The sequence below is a fragment of the Erinaceus europaeus genome, chromosome 13 (assembly GCF_950295315.1).
Source record: "Erinaceus europaeus chromosome 13, mEriEur2.1, whole genome shotgun sequence".
In the NCBI taxonomy this organism is placed as follows: Eukaryota; Metazoa; Chordata; class Mammalia; order Eulipotyphla; family Erinaceidae; genus Erinaceus; species Erinaceus europaeus.
In genome coordinates, this window is record NC_080174.1 from 49,306,946 (window position 1) to 49,329,097 (window position 22,152).

At 40.5% G+C, this 22,152-nt stretch overlaps 1 protein-coding gene across 6 annotated transcripts in view; it reads right to left on the minus strand.

Annotated features, from left to right (window-relative positions):
• Positions 1-261: 261 nt before the first annotated feature.
• RNF19B (ring finger protein 19B) overlaps positions 262-22,152 on the minus strand; it is a 46,391-nt gene continuing 24,500 nt past the window's right edge. Inside the window, exons 3-10 of one of the 6 annotated variants that reach the window (XM_060205813.1) lie at positions 21,317-21,458; positions 13,701-13,863; positions 11,609-11,723; positions 9,776-9,916; positions 8,554-8,761; positions 4,466-4,597; positions 3,634-3,694; positions 262-1,515 (exon numbers count right to left, since the gene is read on the minus strand). In XM_060205813.1, the coding sequence (XP_060061796.1) occupies positions 1,447-1,515; positions 3,634-3,694; positions 4,466-4,597; positions 8,554-8,761; positions 9,776-9,916; positions 11,609-11,723; positions 13,701-13,863; positions 21,317-21,458 (1,031 nt within the window). In that variant the 3' untranslated portion in view covers positions 262-1,446. Of the gene's footprint in view, positions 1,516-2,825; positions 3,745-4,465; positions 4,598-8,553; positions 8,762-9,775; positions 9,917-11,608; positions 11,724-13,700; positions 13,864-21,316; positions 21,459-22,152 lie in introns of those variants that run through there. The other 5 variants (XR_009553780.1, XM_060205815.1, XM_060205811.1 and 2 more) reach the window with 5 other exon arrangements.

The window sequence follows — 22,152 nt, forward strand, 5'->3', positions numbered from 1 at the left end:
AGCCTAGAGGGCTTATTGCTAATCACCACTTTTAGAACTAAATACTCTTATCAGTTATTTCATTGTTGCAGAGAACCCTTCTTATTTTAAGTAAAAAATAATTCAATACAAATAAATTTAGGTTCCTACAGGAAATGGAGAGAGAGTGAATGGACATGGTGGGTCTCCAGAAGACTCCGAGAATTAATCTAGCATGGGAGCTGCTATATCTGCCACCACCAGAAAGGTGAGAATCACGCTACCACACAGACTACATGGATATACATTGCAAACTTATTTATGGATCAGGACGCCCTTCAACACCCGCAAAGCTAATAATGGCTATTACAACATCATTTAAGGAAAACATAAGGTCTCTGCATCCTTAAAACTAAGTAGCTGAAAATGATCGCTGAATCACTTTCCCCTTGCACACCGCCTTCTTTGTGCATGTAACTGGTAAAATTTAAATACATCCAGAGCCTTGTTTTCAAGGGTTTAAGACATGCTTTTAGTTTTCCAGATTCTGCAGCACAGAAAAGTACATTACAAAGAGATCAGAATGCTAACATACCCATATACTATATGACAAACTTCTTTCCATTGGCCTATCCAAGTAGACTGGTGACCAAAGATGCCTGTTTCCAATTTTAGCCTCGTCCCATCCACTTCTTCAATTTAATCTACAACTCTCAATTCAACTTTGTTCTAAACCATATATCCTGCTACAGTTTGTGCGAGTGTATGTTCAAATAGAACAAGACTGCTTCACTAAGGGCCATTGTACATTACGCCTCGTGTGAATGTTCTTCCCCTAGAACCAGATTTTCCAGTGCATTAATTCTGTTTTCCTCCAGGTGGTGCTGATGGGCTTTTTCATCAACTAACAATGTCTAAGAGATAAAATAAATGTCACAAAAGATTAGAAGTTTAGATTTCATAATGTAGAGTTTAGAGTCTAGGCCTTTTCTTCATTGATACCCAGTTCCTCCCTTCTTATTTTACAAGAGGAAAAATTCCTAGCCATTTTCAGTATGCCATCTCACTTAATCTTTACATGACATCCATAATTAGGATTACTACTCCTTTTTTTTTTTTTCCCTAAGTGAAAACAGAGTAAGTTGCCCAAGTCTCACAGTAGTAATAAGTGGAGCCAAGAATAAGTTTGGCGGCAAACTCTGCCCTTCCAACAGACTTTTTTTTTTTTTTTTTTTTAATCTCTCTAGGTGAGGCTTTAGTTGCTCTCTAGAGGACTCTTCAAGAGAATTACAAATCTTGAGTTGACAATTCGCACGGCAGGTTTCCAGACTGCCCCTTTTCCCAGCAGGTTCCATTTTTCACACAAGGACACCCCCTCTAAGGGGCTTTCTTCCAGAGACCCACAGTCACTAACAGCATTTCCTCTCCCAGGTTCAGGGAAACGTGCTAAGTGTGGCTGCAATGCCCAAGAAATAAGACTCTTCCAAGTCAGCTGTTGTCCAGATACATCATCGTCATTGTTAAAGCACAGGCCAAGAAGACAAAGAGCAGGTACATCTGTGAAAGGAAACAGAAAGCCATCTGGCCCTTAGGAAAGAATATTTTCAATTCTTCCTCTGGGCCCATGCCCAAGGTGATAGAAAAGTAATTCTGTCAAGAATTAGGGAAATCAGGGGTATGAGAGAGTAAATAACACATAGATAACAAAGTAAGTTATTACCACATTTGGGATCTTATATAAGGATTTCACAAATATATTAACTTTTCTGCCATATTGTGCACGAGTTTTCATTTCTAAAGCCATAATTCTAGGCACAACCAAAATTCTAACTTACTATAATTCTTATGCATTATCAGATCAAATAAAGTTAAATATGGGTGAGTGTAGATAGCATAACTATTATACAAAAAGACTTTCATGCCTGAGGCTCTGAAGTCCCAGGTTCAATCCCCCGCACCACCATAAACCAGAGCTGAGCATTGCTTCAGTGTAAAAAAAAAAAAAAGTGGGTGGTAGCACAGCAGGTTAAGTGCACGTGATGCAAAGCACAACGGCCAGCATAAGGATTCTGGTTCAAGCCCCCGGCTCCCCACCTGCAGGAGAGTTGCTTCACAGGCGGTAAAGCAGGTCTGCAGGTGTCTATCTTTCTCTCTCTGTCTTCTCCTCCTCTCTCCATTTCTCTCTGTTCCATCCAACAGAGATGACAACAATAGTAACTACAACAATTAAAAAAAAAAAAGGGAAAATAAATTTTAAAAAATGTTAAAATTCTGAAGCTAAGCCATACTAATTTCATTACAAATTTTAGTCAGATTCCTTAGTACCTCTTACTTAAAACTTTTTGGAACAGGAAGTGTTAAGTTAAGAGAACAATAAACATCTATCTAGGTTTTATTGCTTGGTGGTGGTAGTGAAGACCCAGACCATTTTTTCTTGTTCACCAACTTATAACCTACTTCATTCACTGGATCTCTAAACAGCGGCTAGATATGTCATCTCTTCCCAATTCTGAAGTATATTTATGTTATTATAAATTATGTGGGAAAGGGGAGAAAAAACTTTCAACATGAAAGTGCACAGCTGCCTCTAGAGGGTAAACAAGGTTTATCTGAATCTATAGCTTCTTTATCTGACTGACTCAGCTTAAGTCTTCAGTGTAATTGCCTATGAAGCAAATCTAACTTTGCTTTCTGTCATTCTAGGAGTCACTGGTTTTATAGATGACTCCACTGCAGTCTGACCAGAATAAGTTCTTTCTTCCCTGGATTCCGAAAATTAAAAACTAGAAATTGTTCAAGACATAGTGGCCTGTTTCCATTAGACACTTGGCTCTGTGTAACTATCTAAGCCAAGGAAATGAGATGAGTTGATTTACAACAGAAATCTTTATTAAAATGTGTCCTTCAGTAATATGTTAGCATACATACAATATACACACATACATCTGTACACTCTTTGACACATCTCACAGATCGCCACCATCAGTTTAACCAATAAATTAAAACTAGAAAAAGATGGGGAAAAGGATGGGACGAAGGGCAAAATTTCCATGTTTTATCTAGTAAGAAATTTCCAAATTTCTCAGAATTTCCCTGGGGGGGGACTGTGACCAGAGGATATTTGAAATAAAATATGTAAATACCTGCCTCCCAGCCCTCCCACCCCCCGCAAAAGATTCCAAAAGATGCAGTTACAAGTGTGCTTCTCAGAACAGGAGCATTCATTCCACTTCATACTCTGACTTCTGCACCATCTGGCTTCAAGACAGTCTTCCCCTCTGTTGGGGCAGAGAGGTTCATGTGGGCACTTGGGCTTGGTGCACCTTGGGCTCTGGGGGTTTCAGGGCAGGCTGCCGTATGGGAGCGAGGGGAGCCACACTCATCTGAGGTGATGTCTGGCACATCATCTGACTGTGTATCAGAGCTTTCCAGGTCACTGCGGATGCTCTCTGGTTGGGCCAGGCTGATGTCCCAAGGTTTGCTGGCCAGGCAGTCTTTCTGCTCACAGCTTTGGTGTTTGCAGGGGGGATCCTCTTCACTATTGCCACCGCTGCCATTGCCGCCGCCGCTACCACCACCGGCACTACCATCACCACCACCACCACTACCTTCTTCTTCATTCTCTGCCATCTGAGCATGAACATGGAGTGAGTCCTCTGTGCTGCTACCACTCACCAGCTGATAGTGACTTGGCTTGGCTTCAATGTCCACTTGGATTTCCATATTGTTGCATTCTCTGTGGAGACAAAATCCACTTTGCTGAGTCATGCATGAGTCATGCTATACCTGTTGGTAAAAGCAGTTGGTGGGTTCAGGATTAGGAAGTCCAAAAGAATAGGCAAACAAAACAGTAGACTGGAGCTCACTTTTAGAAAAAAATTTAAAAAATTGTACCTAGTACTCAAATACGAAGAAAAACAACTAGATCCTATTCATTGATTTAAAACACATACACCTCTTCAAACATTTTTAGCCAAATGAAAGACTTTCCAAAATTCAACGAAGAGCTTCAACTATCATATGAATATTCATAGCTTTTCACTATTTGTGCCACAAAATGAACCAGTTGTAACCACACCACACTAGATAAACTAGCTTCTCAAACATTAAGAAAAATAGGCTATGGAAGCCACATGAAGCATATGGCAATGAGAGCAGAAACTGTAGACTCACAGACACCAGTGAACAGCAATCTAGCTCTTAAAGTTCTAGGTAAACAATTACACCTTTTTACTCACAAAAACAGAAGCAAAAAAGGAGGGGAAAAATCCATTCACAATAATCATATGCTAAGAAGAACCAATCAAGAGATACCACTTCTGCAATGAAGAACTTGCTCAATAGATTCACAGGTACACAAACTATAGGTCCCACTAGGTGGTAGGTACTAAGTCCTGTCATGAGATGTTGAGCTCCTGAAGCCTAGTACCCAAGCGAAGAAAAAAAAAAAAGAAAGAAAACAAAAAAAGGTAACCAACCTCTCCTGGATATCTGACTGTTCACATACCTGTCCTGTGGATTGTAGGAACTGATTATGGAACCGGCCATAGCACGAGTACTTGCGTTGTCACTAATTGCACCAAGACTGGCTGTGTCTTTGGGGAAAATTTCCTTTTGGACATCGGCTTGGACTTCTAACCTGTGTAAAGAGGGGACTTTAAGTTAATATGAGGCCTGGGTATTCTGACACAAGCTGCTCCCTGGCACATTATTCTCTTGAATAGCTCTAACCTTCTCTAGTTATCAGGTAGTTCAGACAGATACACATAGTTTTCTTCTCTTAAATATCTACTGAAATTGTCCCCTCCTTTCCATACCCACTGCTACTTCTTAACTTCAGGTCGTCAACACCTTCTGCCTCAATCACACTCTGGCTCTTTTTCTAGTAGTCCAAGTCCAAGTCCAACAATTTCCAGATCAATGCCAAGGTAGACAAAGGCTCAAACACTAACAGTTCTTTCTCGGTTCCCTACCACCAACAGGCATTTAAAGTACTCCTCAATCTATCTCCAAGCTCTTTATCCAGTTGCACCTCTTATCATAGATCCTAAATCATAATCATTCAGAAATTTCTTTCCTCACACACCAATATACATTCTATGCCTCCATGATTATACACATTATTATCCCCTCTCTGGAAGTTTCATTTCTCTGTGAGACAAACTCATCTTAAGTCTTTTACAAAAAAGAATCTCCTCCCCTCACTCTTTCAGCCAAGCATGGCCACAGTACTATTTATTATAACAATATACCCATCTCCTACTTGTTTATGAGCATCTAAGAAAGCCACATACCTACACTTTACCCTTTGTTTCTTGCATATTACAGGAACTCAAATGTAATCAAACTGAAGGACAAACAGTATCCCACTTCCTAAAAGAGCAGCAAGCTTTCTAAATGGTGTCTCAGAGATGCAAAGCCGTAACTATTTCCTTTGTTGGTTTCCAATACCATTTTGCTGCACACTTAAGTGTTTCCTCATAATGGATTTCACAGTCAAACCCATCTGACTCATTTACTTCCTATAAAAGGCTTTCACAGAACTGGAACAGCTGGACCAGCTAAGCTGTAGTTTCAGCAAGTCAGTCTCCAATTATGTCTGTCTACTCATTTACAGAGGTGTTGGTTTTAAGAAAGCACACAGTGGGGGGGGGATCCCCTAACAAATGATATACAAACAGGTCAGCAGCTCACAGCTGCACATTTAAGCAACTACCAATGGCATACAAACACCATTCAAGCAACTACCAAGCCTCTCCAGTCTCATGCCCTTCAAAAACGTGCCACATCCCAGGAAGTGTGATAGAAAATGCATCAAGTCAGAAAGACCTGGGTTCTAGTTTCTAGTTCCATCTCTTCCACAGAATTGTTTTCAGAATTAGTTGGTTCCAAAATGTGAACCTGGGTAGGTCTTTTCTTTCTTCCTCTCTCTTTTTTAATATTTAATTTCCCTTTTGTTGTCCTTGTTTTTTATTGTTGTTGTTATTAGTGTCGCTGTTACAATAGGACAGAGAGAAATGGAGAGAGGAGGGGAAGACAGAGAGGGGGGAGAGAAAGATAGACACCTGCAGACCTGCTTCACTGCCTGTGAAGCGACACCCCTGCAGGTGGGGAGCTGGGGGCTTGAACCTGGATCTTTATGCTGGTCCTTGCACTTTGCGCCATGTGCACTTAACCTGCTGCACTACCGCCTGACTCCCTCTCTCTTTTTTAAAGATTTTATCTATGTGGTCCAGGAAGTGGCACAGTGAATAAAGTGTTGGACTCTCAAGCATGAGGTCCTGAGTTTGATTCCCAGCTCTCTCTCTCTGCCACCAAGCTTATTGCTGTGGCTCAGTGCCTGCACGAAGACTTCACTGTTCTTGGTGGAGAAGATAAGACATTTGCAGCACTGCTTTACCATTTATGCAGCTTTCCCTCTGCAGGTGGAGCTTGACTGAATCTAAACCCTTGTGTGTGGTAATAGGTGCTTTTCCAGGTGAGTTGTGGCCTAGCCCCCCGGGGAGGTTTTTCAGAATTTTTTTTTTTTTTTTCCTCCAGAGTTACTGCTGAGACTGAGTACCTACATGACAAATTGACTACTCCCAGGAAGTCTGTCTTTTTTAAAAAAAATTTTTTAAAAAATATTTATTTATTTATTTGCTGGACAGAGAGTCAGAAATTGAGAGGGAAGGGGGTGATAGAGAGGGAGAGACACACCTGCAGCACTGATTCACTATTTGTGAAGCTTTCCCCTGCAGATGGGGGGCCAGGGACTCCAACCTGGGCCCTTGCACACTGTAACATGTGCACCCAACCAGGTGCACCACCACCTGGCCCCAGGAAGTTTATCTTTCTTTTTTTCCTTCCTTTATCCATTTTTTCTTTTTGCTTTCTTCTTTTTGCTTTCTTAGAGACAGAGAAAAACTAGAGGAAAGTTGGAGGAAGAGGGGTTGGGGGGAAGAGAGAGATATCTGCAGCATTGTTTCACCTCTTATAAAGTTTCCTCCCTGTAGGTTGGGACCAGGGACTTGAACCTAGTTCCTTGAGCATGGCAATGTATGCATTCTACTGGGTGTGCTACCACCTAGCCTCCAAAATACCAATCCTTAAGTCCATGTTCCAGGAGATTCTAATTTATTGATTCTGGGACAGAGTTCTTCTTCTGCTTTTTTTTTTTTTTAATTTTTTTTTTTAGAATTTATTTATTAATGAGAAAGACAGGAGGAGAGAAAGAACCAGACATCACTCTGGTACATGTGCTGCTGGGGACTGAACTCAGAACCTCACGCTTGAGAATACAATGCTTTATCTACTGCACCACCTCCCAGACCACAATTCTGGGACAGAGTTCTTATTCTGTTTTTTTCCCTTAAAAAAATGCATATACATCAGCCATAGAATCCAATCCACCTAGCAAATATTGCTTGAATCAACCTCTGTAATTTTTGCCAACTCATCTTAATTTAACTCTTAGCATGAGCTGGGGACACCCCACCTTTTATCTTCTTCAATTCAAGGTCTTTCAGATAATATTGTGCTGCTGGAAAAATCATGACAATTTTTCTATGTAGGATCGTAACACCAATAGCCAGTAAGATACAGCACTGATGTTCAATTGAAAGCCAGTGACAGACCATATAGAGAACACAGTCTTGAGAATTCTACATAAATGTGTGTTTTCCTTTCCCAAATGCCAGTATATATAAAGTCAAGACTGTTTTTTATGGAGTTGCTATGGCGCAGTGGAAAGACTGAACCTGGGCGGGGTAGACAACATGCAAATAACACTCTCATGCCTGAGGCTCCAAAGTCCCAGGTTCAATCCCCTGCACCACCATATCCCAGAGCTGAGCAGTGCTCTGGTGAAAAATAAAAATAAAGATTGGGGGACTGGGCGGTAGTGCAGTGTTGGTTAAGCGCACGTGGCGCAAAGCATAAGGACCAGCAATAAGGATCCTGGTTTGAGCCCCCAGCTTCCCACCTGCAGGGGGTTTGCTTTGCAAGCCGTGAAGCAGGTTTACAGGTGTCTATCTTTCTCTTCTCCTCTCTCGATCTCTCTCTGTCCCAACAACAACAACAGCAGCTATAACAATAACAGCAACGACAACAGGGGCAACAGAATGGGAAAAATGGCCTCCAGGAGCAGTGGATTTATGGTGCTGGCACTAAGCCCTAGTGATAAATCTGGAGGAAAAAAAAAAAAAAAGACTGAACTTTGTATTAATCACAACCTTTGAGTCTGTTTTCTAATTTTTATTTTTTAATATTTTATTTATTTATCAGATAGAGAGAAATTGATAAGTATGGGGGGGGATAGAGAGGGAGAGAGACATCTGCAGCCCTGTTTCACCACTTGTGAAGCTTTCCCCCTGCAGATGGGGCCAGGGGCTTGAACCTGGGTCCTTGTGCACTGTAGTGTGTGCGCTCAACCAGATGTGCTACCGCCTGGCCCTGGGTTTTCTAATTATGAAAGTGAGGGAGGGCACGATTGATGATTAATTGAAAATAAATTAATCTATGGATGGAACATGTTTGGCACAGAGAAATAACTAAACACGGGTATGCTACAACTAGAATTCCAATGACTCAATAAGAAATTACCTGTTTACTTACCTGCTATATTTTCCCTTGCCACTGGAAAGAATGCCACCACTCAGTGTGCCCCCAGAGAGGGCTGCAAAGCTGGCTGTTTCACTGTATGGACCCTGCATAACGCTGAGTCCATCTGTAGGGCTTCCACTGGTGCTCAATACACTTGTCAGACCTTCAATGCTACTTTCCCCGATGCTGGGATTCTTGAGGGCTCGCCAGGCATCTGCCACTGGGGATAGAACCAAGCACCTCAATTTAAGAGAGCAATGTATTAAAAACAGTAATTTATTCACTTAATGAGCAGTTATTGTGTACAGTTACCACCGGTTGGTTGTGTAATATGTTTGTATTCTATAAACACTGGCTTCTTATACATGAAAGAGTTTCACAGGAGAATGAAGGAAGAAGAGAGACAAGTCTGAACACTACTCTGGTACATGGGATCAAACCAGGAGCTTCAGGCATGCAAAGCCAAAGCTCAACCAGCTGAATTACCTTCCCAGCTGCATTGTTTATATTTCATCTTCCCAGTAACTAAGCATTAATAAGTCCTCATCTTAGATGAGGGAATGAAGGCTTAGAACTACATGACTTGTCCAACATCATGTCTAGTCACACAAAACTACAATTCTGTTTCCAAGTTCACTATTCCTTCCATTGTACAACAGATGCCATTTAACCAAACATGATGTCCAAATACATTTAGGCTTGAAAAACCTTTGGGGATCTCTGCACCAGGCTTGTTAATATGATAACAGGAAAGAGATCGAAGTAGGAGTCAAAAGAGTCCCTTGTCTCATCCAGCTGTGCAGAAACCGTTAAGCCCACTGAACAGATGAGACAAAGATTTATAGAAGTTCTCATTACATTGGGATAATAATAGTCACTGCCCTCTCTCTTCATAGAGCCATCATAAAAGGCAAGTGAGATAATAACTATGTAAAATCACCTGAAAATTATAAAGGACTGTGCAGATACAAGACCTTTATTGTAATCACTAATGTTGCCAGCATACTTGAAGTTACTGAGAATTCTACTAGTTTGTACCTGCCACAGGGAGGCAAGCAGCACAGGAATTAACCTAAAAACTCTGGAACAAAGAAATGAAAAGCTAAAAATACTTTATCTACTACAAAGCTCATTATCCAAAGCAACCCAAGGACAATCTCTTGGTAAAATGTAAATTACTGATTTTTATCTTGTCATCCATAAATTCCAAGGGAAGCTAAATTATTTCTTTTACCTGTGATTGGACCATCATCTTCATCAAACTCAATTTTCACTCCTTTTCCATTAGCTGTGCTAACTCCACAGCCACCTCCACGACAGAGAGAAATAGGCACAACCCCATAGACATATGCTAGCATAATGGGAACACCAATACCTAGGGGAAGAGAAGGAAACGTGTCAGCAGGTCACCAGGCTGCAACTGCCCTAAATTCTTCCTGCCCTAGACACAGGTAAGTCATTTTATAAAGGAGCAGGCAAACACAGTAGACAGCTATTACAAAAAGGTAGTAGCCTGGTATAAGACAATGTTGACTAGACTAGTCACAAAAGTCTGGATAGAATCCTGGCACCAATTTAGTAGCAGTATAACCTTAGACATAACCTCCTCGTAGTTACCAGTGATCAAAAGGGAGTGCACAGGGGCTGGTGGTGGTGCACCCGGTTGAGCAGATGTTACAATGTGCAAGGTCTGGGGTTCGGGCCCCATCCCCACCTTTATGGGGAAAGCTTTACAAGTTGTGAAGCAGGGCTGCAGGTGTCGCGCTCCCTCTTCCTCTCACTTCTGATAGTCTCTATTCAATAAATAAATAAAGATTTTAAAAAAAGGAAGCGCATATGCATATATTGGGTTGTTGGTAAAATCATGATGTATTTTTCTACACAAAACTGCATCATAACTTTAAAAAATATATATTTTTTATTATTTATTGGACAGAGACAGAATAATTAAGAAGGAAGGGAGAGATAGACAGGGAGAAAGAAAGAGACACCTGCAGCTCTGCTTTAGCACTTGTGAGGCTTCCCTTGCAGGGTGAGGACCAGGGGCTTGAAACCAGGTCCTTGGCACATTGTAAACCTGTGTATTCAACCAGGTGTGCCATTGCTCGGCCCCTATCTTGACTTTTCTAACAACCCAATACAATACCTAGCATAGTAAGTATATATTATTTTCATCTCTCTCTTCTATTCATCGTTGATGTGCTAATCCAAAAACCAATCAATAACCAAACATTGAGTAAGTGACAAATTATGGTTGAGAATGTCTAAGAGTGTTAATTCCAAAAATTTAATGCTATGTAAGAATGGCTTAGTTGTTAAGAACACAGGATCTACACTGGTTTTTATTTTTTTTTATTTTTTAAAATTTATTTATTTTGAATAGAGACAGAAAAATTAGGAAGGGGAAGGAAGTTAGGGGGAGAAAGAGAGACACCTGCAGCATGTGTGAAACTTCACCCCTGCAGGTGGGAATCAAAGGCTTAAACCTAGCCCCTGCACTGGGTTTTGTTCCAATTAAGTGATGTTGGGCAAATTACCGTGCTGTGTGAGGATTAAATCAATACATGTAAAACAATTAAGGCTACCTTTAGCTGTATTATTGTCATTCGGAAGCAAACTATAATGTCTCCCAAAATACTGTAAGACATTAATCAAATCAAAATAAAAGTTAATTTTTTGGGTTCCATTTCAAGTAGAAAAGAAAACAAAGGTGAAAAACTAGGTCTTAAAGTTCTTTAAGTCATATATTTACCTGTGCCAGACTGAGTTGCAGACATTAATTTTAGAGTAAAAGATGCAAAATTCTCATAATTTAGTGTAGTCTATAATCATAACAGCAGTGCCTAATATAGTGAATTATTAAAATGGATTTGGCACTAAATATAGGAGCCTTCTGGGAGAAATACCTGGCCAATTCAATAAACTGCTACCATCAGAAAAGTTAGTGACGACTGAAGGCGAGAGTTGATGATATAGAAAAAAGAGGGAGAGGAAGTGGGAGAGAAAAGAAGAATAGAGAAGGAATGAATAGAAGAGAAAGAGGGAGTTTTCATCCCTGCTAGCTTACCAACACTAACTGCAGCAATAACCGGGGATGCAATGACTGATAAGGTCACTCCACCTGTGATAGCCAAATTTCTCTTATGTTTGGAGGTTTTCCTTCCTTCATATCTGCTGTGAATCTAAGAACAGAAAGAAAAATCCAAATCCAGGTTAGCAGGTAAGGACAGCTATCTTTTTTTGCCAGGAGACAAAGGACATGTGAATATTCTTTTATAAGTGATCTATATAAAAACACCCCCAACTCTCAAGTATCTTTCTCAAATTTTAACCTAATTCAGACCAGGAAGATATAAACCCTCCCCCCCCTTTTTTTTTTTCAAAATACAGGGAAAGACAAAGTAACTCACAGGAGTGAGGTACAAATTTCAACTTTTACTTTATTTTTGTTTTTACCAGAGCACTGATCAGCTCTGGCTTATGATGATGCAGGGGATTGAACCTGGGACTTTGGAGCCTCAAGCATCAAAGTCTGTTTGCATAACCATTATGCTACCTACCCCCACCCTCATTTATTTTATTTTATTTTTGACCAGAGTAGTGTTCAAGCTCTAGCTATTAAAGGATGAGGATCAAAGCTGGAACCTCTTGCATGCAAGCCCTATGTACTATCTCCCCTGCCCAGTATTTCACCTTTTAATCACTGAGACAAAAACCAGATCCAGCTTATTAATAAGAACTTTCAGCTCCCTCAGGGGTCTATGAAAGTTCTGTGGTTAGGGTGCCAGGAGATAGCTCACCTAGCAGAGCATACCTTACCATGCTCTAGGACATGCTCTAAGAGTTTGAGCCTCTGGCCACCACATCAACATACCATGCAAAGGGGAAGCTTCAAAAGAAATAAGAGATGGGGGCTGAGTAGTGGCGCAGCGGGTTAAACGCACATAAACGCACATGGCGCAAAGTGCAAGGATCCAGTGTAAGGATCCTGGTTTGAGGCCCCCCAACACACTCCCAGCTCCCCACCAGCGGGGGGAGGGGTCGCTTTATAGCAGGTGAAGCAGGTCTGCAGGTGTCTTTCTCTCCCCCTCTGTTTTCCCCTTCTCTCTTGATTTCTTTCTGTCCTATACAACAGCAGCAATGGCAACAATAACACTGACAACAACAAGGGTAGCAACAAAAATGGCCTTCAGGAGCAGTGGATTCATAGTGCAAGCCCCAGCAATAACCCTGGAGGTAAAAAAGAAAAAAGAAATAGAGATGTCATGGTTTTGCTTTTCTGTCTCCCTAGTCCTCACCTCTTATATATATATTATTTATTTTCCCTTTTGTTGCCCTTGTTTTTTATTGTTGTTGTAGTTACTATTGTTATTGATGTTGCCACTGTTAGATAGGACAGAGAGAAATGGAGAGAGGAAGGGAAGACAAAGAGGGGGGAGAGAAAGATAAGACACCTGTAGACCTGCTTCACTGCCTGTGAAGCGATTCCCCTGCAGGTGGGGAGCCGGGGGCTCGAACCGGGATCTTTCCACCAGTTCTTGTGCTTTGCACCCCCCTGCTGTGCTACCGCCCGACTTCCAGCTCTCTCACCTTTTATCTTAAGGGGGAGGGGGGTACTAGGATTATTGGAATCTGGAGTCATGTGGGCATGAAGCCCCAGTGGGAAACATAAATTAATTCTGAGAAAATAAAGAAAATAAGAGTGCAGGGTCATACTGGGAGAACAGTCACACAGTAGGGAGCTCACTTTATCATGTGCTAGGTCTCAGGTTTCAAATTTCTGTTTACTACATGGGAGCAGTATGTATACAAAGGGAAAGCTTCATGAGTGGTGGTGTCATGTTGTGGCCTCTACTCACTCACTCCTTCCTTCCTTCCTTCCTTCCTTCCTTCCTTCCTTCCTTCCTTCCTTCCTTCCTTCCTTCCTTCCTTCTTTCTTTCCTGGTCTCTGGCCCTCTATCTGGTAGGAAAAAGGGCCCGCTGGGAACAGTGGAATTTTACAGACACAAAGCAGTGGTGAAGAAAAAAGGAAATTAAAGTTATTTTTATCCAAGAACCAGTTTTCAGGCACCTCTGAAAAATATAAGCTCTTCCTATTTCTTTCAAACCTTTATGAACAAACCTAAGACGCAACATGCACAGAACTCAGCATATCTTACCTTTCTACCAACATAAACAGGAATGCCAATGACCATGGCAGGAATGGCAATGCCAGCAATGAGGGAAATTCCCACTGGAGCACCAATCAATGTGCCCAGCTGCCAAAGAATTTTCTTCTTTCGGCTCCATGGTTTCTTGCCCCAGAATGTACAGCCAGAGGGACTGTAGAGAAAACATAATGAAGTTAATAGTTACATTACAACCTCAGCTTTATGACCAGATGGTTGATTCAAGAATATGAACCTTCTTTTCAACAGGAGTGATTAGCAGTTACAAAAAGTTATTTAAAAATGGATATATTTTATAACATGGAGCAAAGTATAAGACCACACTATTGAAAGCTCTATGTTTTATTTTTGTAAAGAAAATCTGGCAGACTTCAAACTTCCATTTTTAACCCCTGGTGAACTCAGTCCTCCCTAATCCTACAACTCTGATTCAGTTTCCTTGATACTATTTGCACAGCCACCACTTGACATCTTATCCAAGTGCCTTACAATTAACACTGATTTGCATAGTTTTCTTGGCATATGTCCTACAATATCCAACATCTACAATAAATCACATTCCTGGAAAGGATATAAAAAGATTTCATTAAACCTTTATATTGAGTTTGTACAAGATTTTGACTACTTTTACAGTCAGCTCTTCCATGTCAACCATTTCTGCTCATTCCCTTTGTCCCACTAGTAGCTTCCCTACTAGATGGGATAATAACTGAAAGGGTCAGGAGTCAGGCGGTAGCACAGTGGGTTAAGTGCAGGTGGCGCAAAGCGCAAAGACTGGCATATGGAACCCAGTTCGAGCCCCCGGCTCCCCATCGGCAGGGGAGTCACTTCACAAGCGGTGAAGGTCTGCAGGTGTCTTATCTTTCTCTCCCCCTGTATTCCCCTCCTCTCTCCATTTCTCTCTGTACCATCCAACAACGATGACAACAACAATTATCACAATAAAACAAAAAGGGAATAAATAAATATTACAAAAAAATAACTGAAGGAGTCAGGTGGTAGCTGCAGCGGGTTAACTGCACGTGGCGCGAAGTGCAAGGGCTGGCGTAAGGATCCCGGTTGGAGCTCTCAGCTCCCCACCTTCAGGGGAGTAGCTTCACAGGTGGTTAAGCAGGTGTTTATCTTTCTCTGCCCCTCTGTCTTCCTCATCTCTCTCTATTTTTCTCTGTCCTACCTAACAACGACGACATCAATAACAACAATAAAACACAAGGGCAACAAAAGGGAAAATAAATAAACAATTGAAAGGGTCCCCAGATTCAGCTTTCTAGTCCTGTAAGTCTTATTTCCAACTCTTTAACACCATCTTATCAGACAATACCTTTAGTCTACCTGCATGTTATCTGTCGGGCTCAGGCAAAAATTTGTAAAGTCATGGGCCCCTTGGAATATACCTAAAATAGACCTACTAGCTTTTTCCACTATGTAGACCCCAAATCTCATCTGATATATTCTTGCCTTTAGGTTCTTGATTATTTAAAAATTTGTTCTGCTTTATATCTTCATGCTTTTTCAGCCACCAAGTTGAAGGTGCTATGATGTCAACCTGACTTTCCTGGGCAGATGACCTCACCAGTGTACCCTGGAATCCCACCTCTCCAGATCCCTGCCCCACTAGGGAAAAGACAGAAACAGGTTGGGAGTATGGATCAACCTGCCAACGCCCATGTCCAGCAAAGAAGCAATTTTAGAAGTCAGGCCTTCCACCCTCTGCACCCCATAATGATCCTGAGTCTATGGTCCCAGAGGGATAAAGAATAGGAAAGCTTCCAATGGAGGGGATATGGAACTCTGGTGGTGGGAATTGTACCCATCTTATCCTACAATCTTGTTAAATATTATTAAATCAATAATAAAAATAATAATTAAAAGGGCCATATCTTATTAGCCCCTTTTATCCCCAAGTTGGTACACTGTAAGTACTCAAATCTGTATTAAAATCAAAGTTCCATCTATACAGCCATCTTGTAAATGTTAAGCTTGCAAATACTTAACTCATTCATGATAGCAGTTAAATAGTCATTCAATGAATTCTTTGAAAACTCACTGCATGCAAGGAAGTATAAAAAGGTAGCTGGCTTTATGAAACTTATATTAATTAATGTTTAGTTAATGTTAGAGTGCTATATGAATGGTGATACTCATAAAGAAACATTTAACTCCAGCAATAACCCTGGAGGTAAAAAAAAAAGAAGAAGAGAAAAAAGAAACACTGGGGTAGGCAGTACATCCAGTTGAATACATACCCCATCATGCTCAAGGACCCCAATTTGAGCCCTCACTCCCCATGTACAGGGGGAAGCTTCATGAGTGGTGAAGCAGGTAAGTGGGTGCCTTTCTCTCTCGTCCTCTATCTCCCCCATCTCTCAATTTCTCTCTGTTCTATCAAATAAATAAAAACTTTAAAAAAAAAGAGAAGAGATAGATAAACTAGAACTATTGGACATTTTCAGAGTCATTCATCCCAAGAAACTGGAATACACATTTTACTCAAATCCACATGGGTCGTTCTCAAGGATAGACCATATGTTAGGCCACAAAGACAGCATCAGCAAATTCAAGAGCATTGAAATCATCCTAAGCATCTTCTCAGACCACAGTGGAATTAAACTAACACTTCACAATCAACAAAAGATTAGTAATAGTCCCAAAATGTGGAAGCTCAATAGTACACCTCTTAACAACCTCTGGGTCAAAGAGGAAATCAAGGGAGAAATCAAAATGTTTTGAGAATTCAGTGAAAATGAAGACACAAGCTATCAAAATATTTGGGACACAGCTAAGGCAGTACTGAGAGGGAAGTTCATAGCTATACAAGCACACAATAGGAAACAAGAAAAAGCACAAATAAACAGCCTGATTGCACATCTTAAAGACTTAGAAGAAGAACAAAGGAACCCTAAAGCAACCAGAAGGACAGAAATCACTAAAGTTAGGGCAGAAATAAATAACATTGAGAATAGGAAAACCATACAAAAGATCAACAAAAGTAAATGTTGGTTCTTCGAAAAAGTGAACAAAATCGACAAACCTTTAGCCAGACTCACAAAACAAAAAAGGGAGAAGACCCAAATAAATCGGATAGTAAATGAAAGAGGAGATATCACAACAGACACTAAAGAAATTCAACATATCATGCGAGGCTTCTATATGCCCCCCAAGCTAGAGAACCTGGAAGAAATGGACGATTTCCTAGATACCTACCAACTTCCAAAAGTAAGTAAAGAGGAAGTGGATAACATGAACAGGCCCATCACAGCTAATGAAATTGAAAGAAACAGTTATAAAAAATATCTCCAAAAATAAAAGTCCTGGACCAGATGGTTTTACAAATGAATTCTACAAAACCTTCAAAGAAGAACTAATACCTCTACTTTTAAAAGTCTTCCAGAAGATTGAAGACACTGGAATACTCCCTGCCAGCTTTTATGAAGCTAACATCACTCTGATACCAAAAGCAGACAGGGACACAACCAAAAAAGAAAACTACAGACCAATATCTCTGATGAACATAGATGCTAAAATACAGAGCAAAATCCTAGCCAACCGGATACAGCAGTATATTAAAGATTGTTCATCATGACCAAGTGGAGTTTATCCCAGGGGTGCAAGGTTGGTTTAATATACGTAAATCAATCAATGTGATCCACCACACCAACAAAAGCAAGACCCAAAACCACATGGTCATATCAATAGATGCAGAGAAAGCCTTTGACAAAATACAACATCCCTTTATGATCAAAACACTACAAAAAATGGGAATAGATGGAAAATTCCTGAAGATAGTGGAGTCTATATATAGCAAACCTACAGCCAACATCATACTTAATGGTGAAAAACTGGAAGCATTTCCACTCAGATCAGGTACTAGACAGGGATGCCCACTATCATCACCATTACTATTCAACATAGAGTTGGAAGTTCTTGCCATAGCAATCAGACAGGAACAAGGAATTAAAGGGATACAGATTGGAAGAGAAGAAGTCAAACTCTCCGTATTTGCAGATGACATGATAGTATACACAGAAAAACCTAAGGAATCCAGTAAGAAGCTTTTGGAAATCATCAGGCAATACAGTAAGGTGTCAGGCTACAAAATTAACATTCAAAAATCAGTGGCATTCCTCTATGCAAACACTAAGCTAGAAGAAATTTAAATCCAGAAATTAATTCCTTTTACTATAGCAACAAAAACAATAAAATATATATGAATAAACCTAATCAAAGAAGTGAAAGATTTGTATACTGAAAATTATGTTACTACTCAAGGAAACTGAAAAAGACACAAAGAAGTGGAAAGATATTCCATGTTCATGGGCTGGTAGAATTAATATCATCAAAATGAATATACTACCCAAAGCCATCTACAAATTTAATGCTATCCCCATCAAGATCCCAAGCACATTTTTTTAGGAGAATAGAACAAATGCTACAAATGTTTATCTGGAACCAGAAAAGACCTAGAATTGTGAAAATCTTGAGAAAAAAGAACAGAACCGGAGGCATCACACTCCCAGATCTCAAACTGTATTATAGGGCCATTGTCATCAAAACTGCTTGGTACTGGAACATGAATAGACACACTGACCAGTGGAATAGAACTGAGAGCCCAGAAGTGAGCCCCCACACCTATGGACATCTAATCTTTGACAAAGGGGCCCAGACTATTACATGGGGAAAGCAGAGTCTCTTCAACAAATGGTGTTAGAATAAATGGGTTGAAACAAGCAGAAGAATGAAACTGAATCACTGTATTTCACCAAATACAAAAGTAAATTCCAAGTAGATCAAGGACTTGGATGTTAGACCACAAACTATCAGATACTTAGAAGAAAATATTGGCAGAACTCTTTTCCACATAAATTTTAAAGACATCTTCAATGAAACGAATCCAATTACAAAGAAGACTAAGGCAAGTATAAACCTATGGGACTACATCAAATTAAAAAGCTTCTTCATCCCCACCAATGTGTCCTGGAGCTCAGCTTCCCCAGAGACACACCTTACTAGGGAAAGAGAGAGGCAGACTGGGAGTATGGACCGACCAGTCAACGCCCATGTTCAGCGGGGAAGCAATTACAGAAGCCAGACCTTCTACCTTCTGCAACCCACAATGACCCTGAGTCCATGCTCCCAGAGGGATGGAGAATGGGAAAGCTACTGGGGAGGGGGTGGGATATGGAGACTGGGCGGTGGGAATTGTGTGGAGTTGTACCCCTCCTACCCTATGGTTTTGTTAATTAATCCTTTCTTAAATAAAAAAAAATTAAAAAAAAATAAAAATAAAAAGCTTCTTCACAGCAAAAGAAACCACTACTCAAATCAAGAGACCCCTCACAGAATGGGAGAAGATCTTTACATGCCATACATCAGACAAGAGTTTAATAACCAACATATATAAAGAGCTTGCCAAACTCAACAACAAGACAACAAATAACCCCATCCAAAAATGGGGGGAGGACATGGACAGAATATTCACCACAGAAGAGATCCAAAAGGCCGAGAAACACATGAAAAAATGCTCCAAGTCTCTCATTGTCAGAGAAATGCAAATAAAGACAACGAGATACCACTTCACTCCTGTGAGAATGTCATACATCAGAAAAGGTAACAGCATCAAATGCTGGAGAGGGTGTGGGGTCAAAGGAACCCTCCTACACTGCTGGTGGGAATGTCAATTTGTCCAACCTCTGTGGAGAACAGTCTGGAGAACTCTCAGAAGGCTAGAAATGGACCTACCCTATCATCTTGCAATTCCTCTCCTGGGGATATATCCTAAGGAACCCAACACATCCATCCAAAAAGATCTGTGTACACGTATGTTCTTGGCAGCACAATTTGTAATAGGCAAAACCTGGAAGCAACCCAGGTGTCCAACAACAGATGAGTGGCTGAGCAAGTTGTGGTATATATATACAATGGAATACTACTCAGCTATTAAAAATGGTGACTTCACCATTTTCAGCCGATCTTGGATGGACCTTGAAAAAATCATGTTGAGTGAAATAAGTCAGAAACAGAAGGATGAATATGGGATGATCTCACTCTCTGGTCGAAGCTGAAAAACAAGATCAGAAAAGAAACCAGAAGTAGAACCCGAAATGGAATTGGCGTATCGCACCAAAGTAAAAGACTATGGGGTGGTTGGGTGGGGAGAATACAGGTCCATGAAGGATGATAAATGACATAGTGGGGGTTGTATTGTTAAATGGGAAACTGGGAAGTGTTATGCATGTAAAAACTATTGTATTTACTGTTGAATGTAAAACATTAATTCCCCAATAAAGAAATTAAAAAAAAAAAAAAAAACACAAGTAGAACCTGAAATGGAACTGGAGTATTGCACCAAAGTGAAAGACTCTGGGGTGGGTGGGTGGGAAGAATACAGGTCCAAGAAGGATTCAGAGAACCTAGTGGGGGTTGTATTGTTATATGGGAAACTGGGGAATGTTATGCATGTACAAACTATTGTATTTACTGTTGAATGTAAAACATTAATCCCCCAATAAAAAAAAAAGGGAAAGAAAGAAAAAAAAATAGAAAAAATGGCCACCAGGAGCAGTGAATTTGTAGTGTTGGCCCTGAGCCCCAGTGATAACACTGACGGTCATAAGAAATAAAGAAGAAAAGAGAGAAAGAAACATTTATGGAATGCCAATAAAAAAGAATGTGGTAGAAAAAAACAGGAAAGACAACACAAATGCAATGAAATTTAAGTGGCTCTTGAAAGGTAGATAATAACTGAGCAGTCTGCGGGTGAGGGTAGATAGCATAATGGTTATGCAAAGAGACTGTCATGTCTGAGGCTCTGAAGTCCCAGGTTCAATCCCCCGTACCACCATAAGCCCAAGCTGAGCAGTTCTCTTGTGTTTCTGTGTCTTTCACTCTCTGCATCTTTCTCAAAAATAAAAAATTAGCACAGTGGGTTAAGCGCATGTGGCGCAAAGCACAAGGACTGTCATAAGAATCCCAGTTTAAGCCCCTAGCTCCCTACCTGCAGGGGTTTCGCTTCACAAGTGGTGAAGCAGGTCTGCAGGTGTCTGTCTTTCTCTCCTCCCTCTTTCCATTTCTCTCTGTCCTATCCAACAACAGCGACATCAATAACAACAACAATAATAACTACAACAATAAAACAACAAGGGCAAGAAAAGGGAATAAATATTAAAAAAAAAAAAAGAAAAAATGTCATGACTTAAAAAAAAAAAAAAAAACACAATAAACTGAGCAGTCTGAAACAAAAGGGAGATGCTGGGATGTGATTAGAAAGTGTTCCAGCCAAAGGAAAGAAAATGAATATGGAGGTAAGAACATAGAAGAAACACAGGGAACATCAAGTAAAGCAAAATGGAAAAAGTAGGTTAGAACCAGACTCTGGAAAACCTTAAAAGCCATGCTGGAAAAATTTAATTCTTATCTGCAAATGATGGAGACAGTCACTGGAAGTGCTGAGCTGGAGAAAACATGATCAGAGAGTTGCTTCAGAGAAATATTTTACAGTTTCTTTATGCTGCAGTGAGAAAGCAACTATTTTTTTTTTTTACATCCTCTTCCCTAAATTGATAAGAGAACAAGGACTATAAAAGCAATGGACACATTCCCCATCTCACCTGAGGTAATGCAAGTCTGAGATTTCTTTCATACAAAGCCAACAGAATTCACAGCCACACACTGCACAGGTCATATGATTACAGCTTCCATCATTCATCTTGATAATGTAAGCACTGCATCGTGGGCATGGCTTGATGTCATCTGTAAGGAAGAGAAGAATAAGGTAGAAAAATAACTCCAATTAAATCTACTTTGATTTTATTATTGCTAAGAATATAAGAAACAAGGAGGCAATTAAGAATTCATAACAGCTTTTCAACCACCAGGTTCCAGATGCCAGCATGATGCCGACCAGACTTCCCTGGACAGAGAACCCCACCAATGTGTACTGGAGCTCCGCTTCCCCAGAGCCCTGCCCCACTAGGGAAAGAGAGAGATAGGCTGGGAGTATGGATCTACCAGTTAACGCCCATGTTCAGTGGGGGAACAATTTACAGAAGCCAGACCTTTCACCTTCTGCATCCCACAATGACCTTGGGTTCATACTCCCAGAGGGATAAAGAATAGGAAAGCTATCAGGGGAGGGGATGGGATACAGAGTTCTGGTGGTGGGAATTGTGTGGAGTTGCACCCTCTTATCCTATGGCTTTGTCAATGCTTCCTTTCTATAAATAAATAAATAAATAAATATCCAAATTATACAATCCATTTCCCTGGAAGGCTGGATATGTCTAGATTTCAGGAAATTTCATATACTGGACCCTGTCTTCTATTGAGCCTTGTATTATACCTAAACTAGCATTTTACACAACACTTAAGTCACACTCTGAGCATGAAGACTTTCCCAAAAGGTGATTCTAAGAAAAATAATTTGTACCAGCTAGCAGGCTGACAG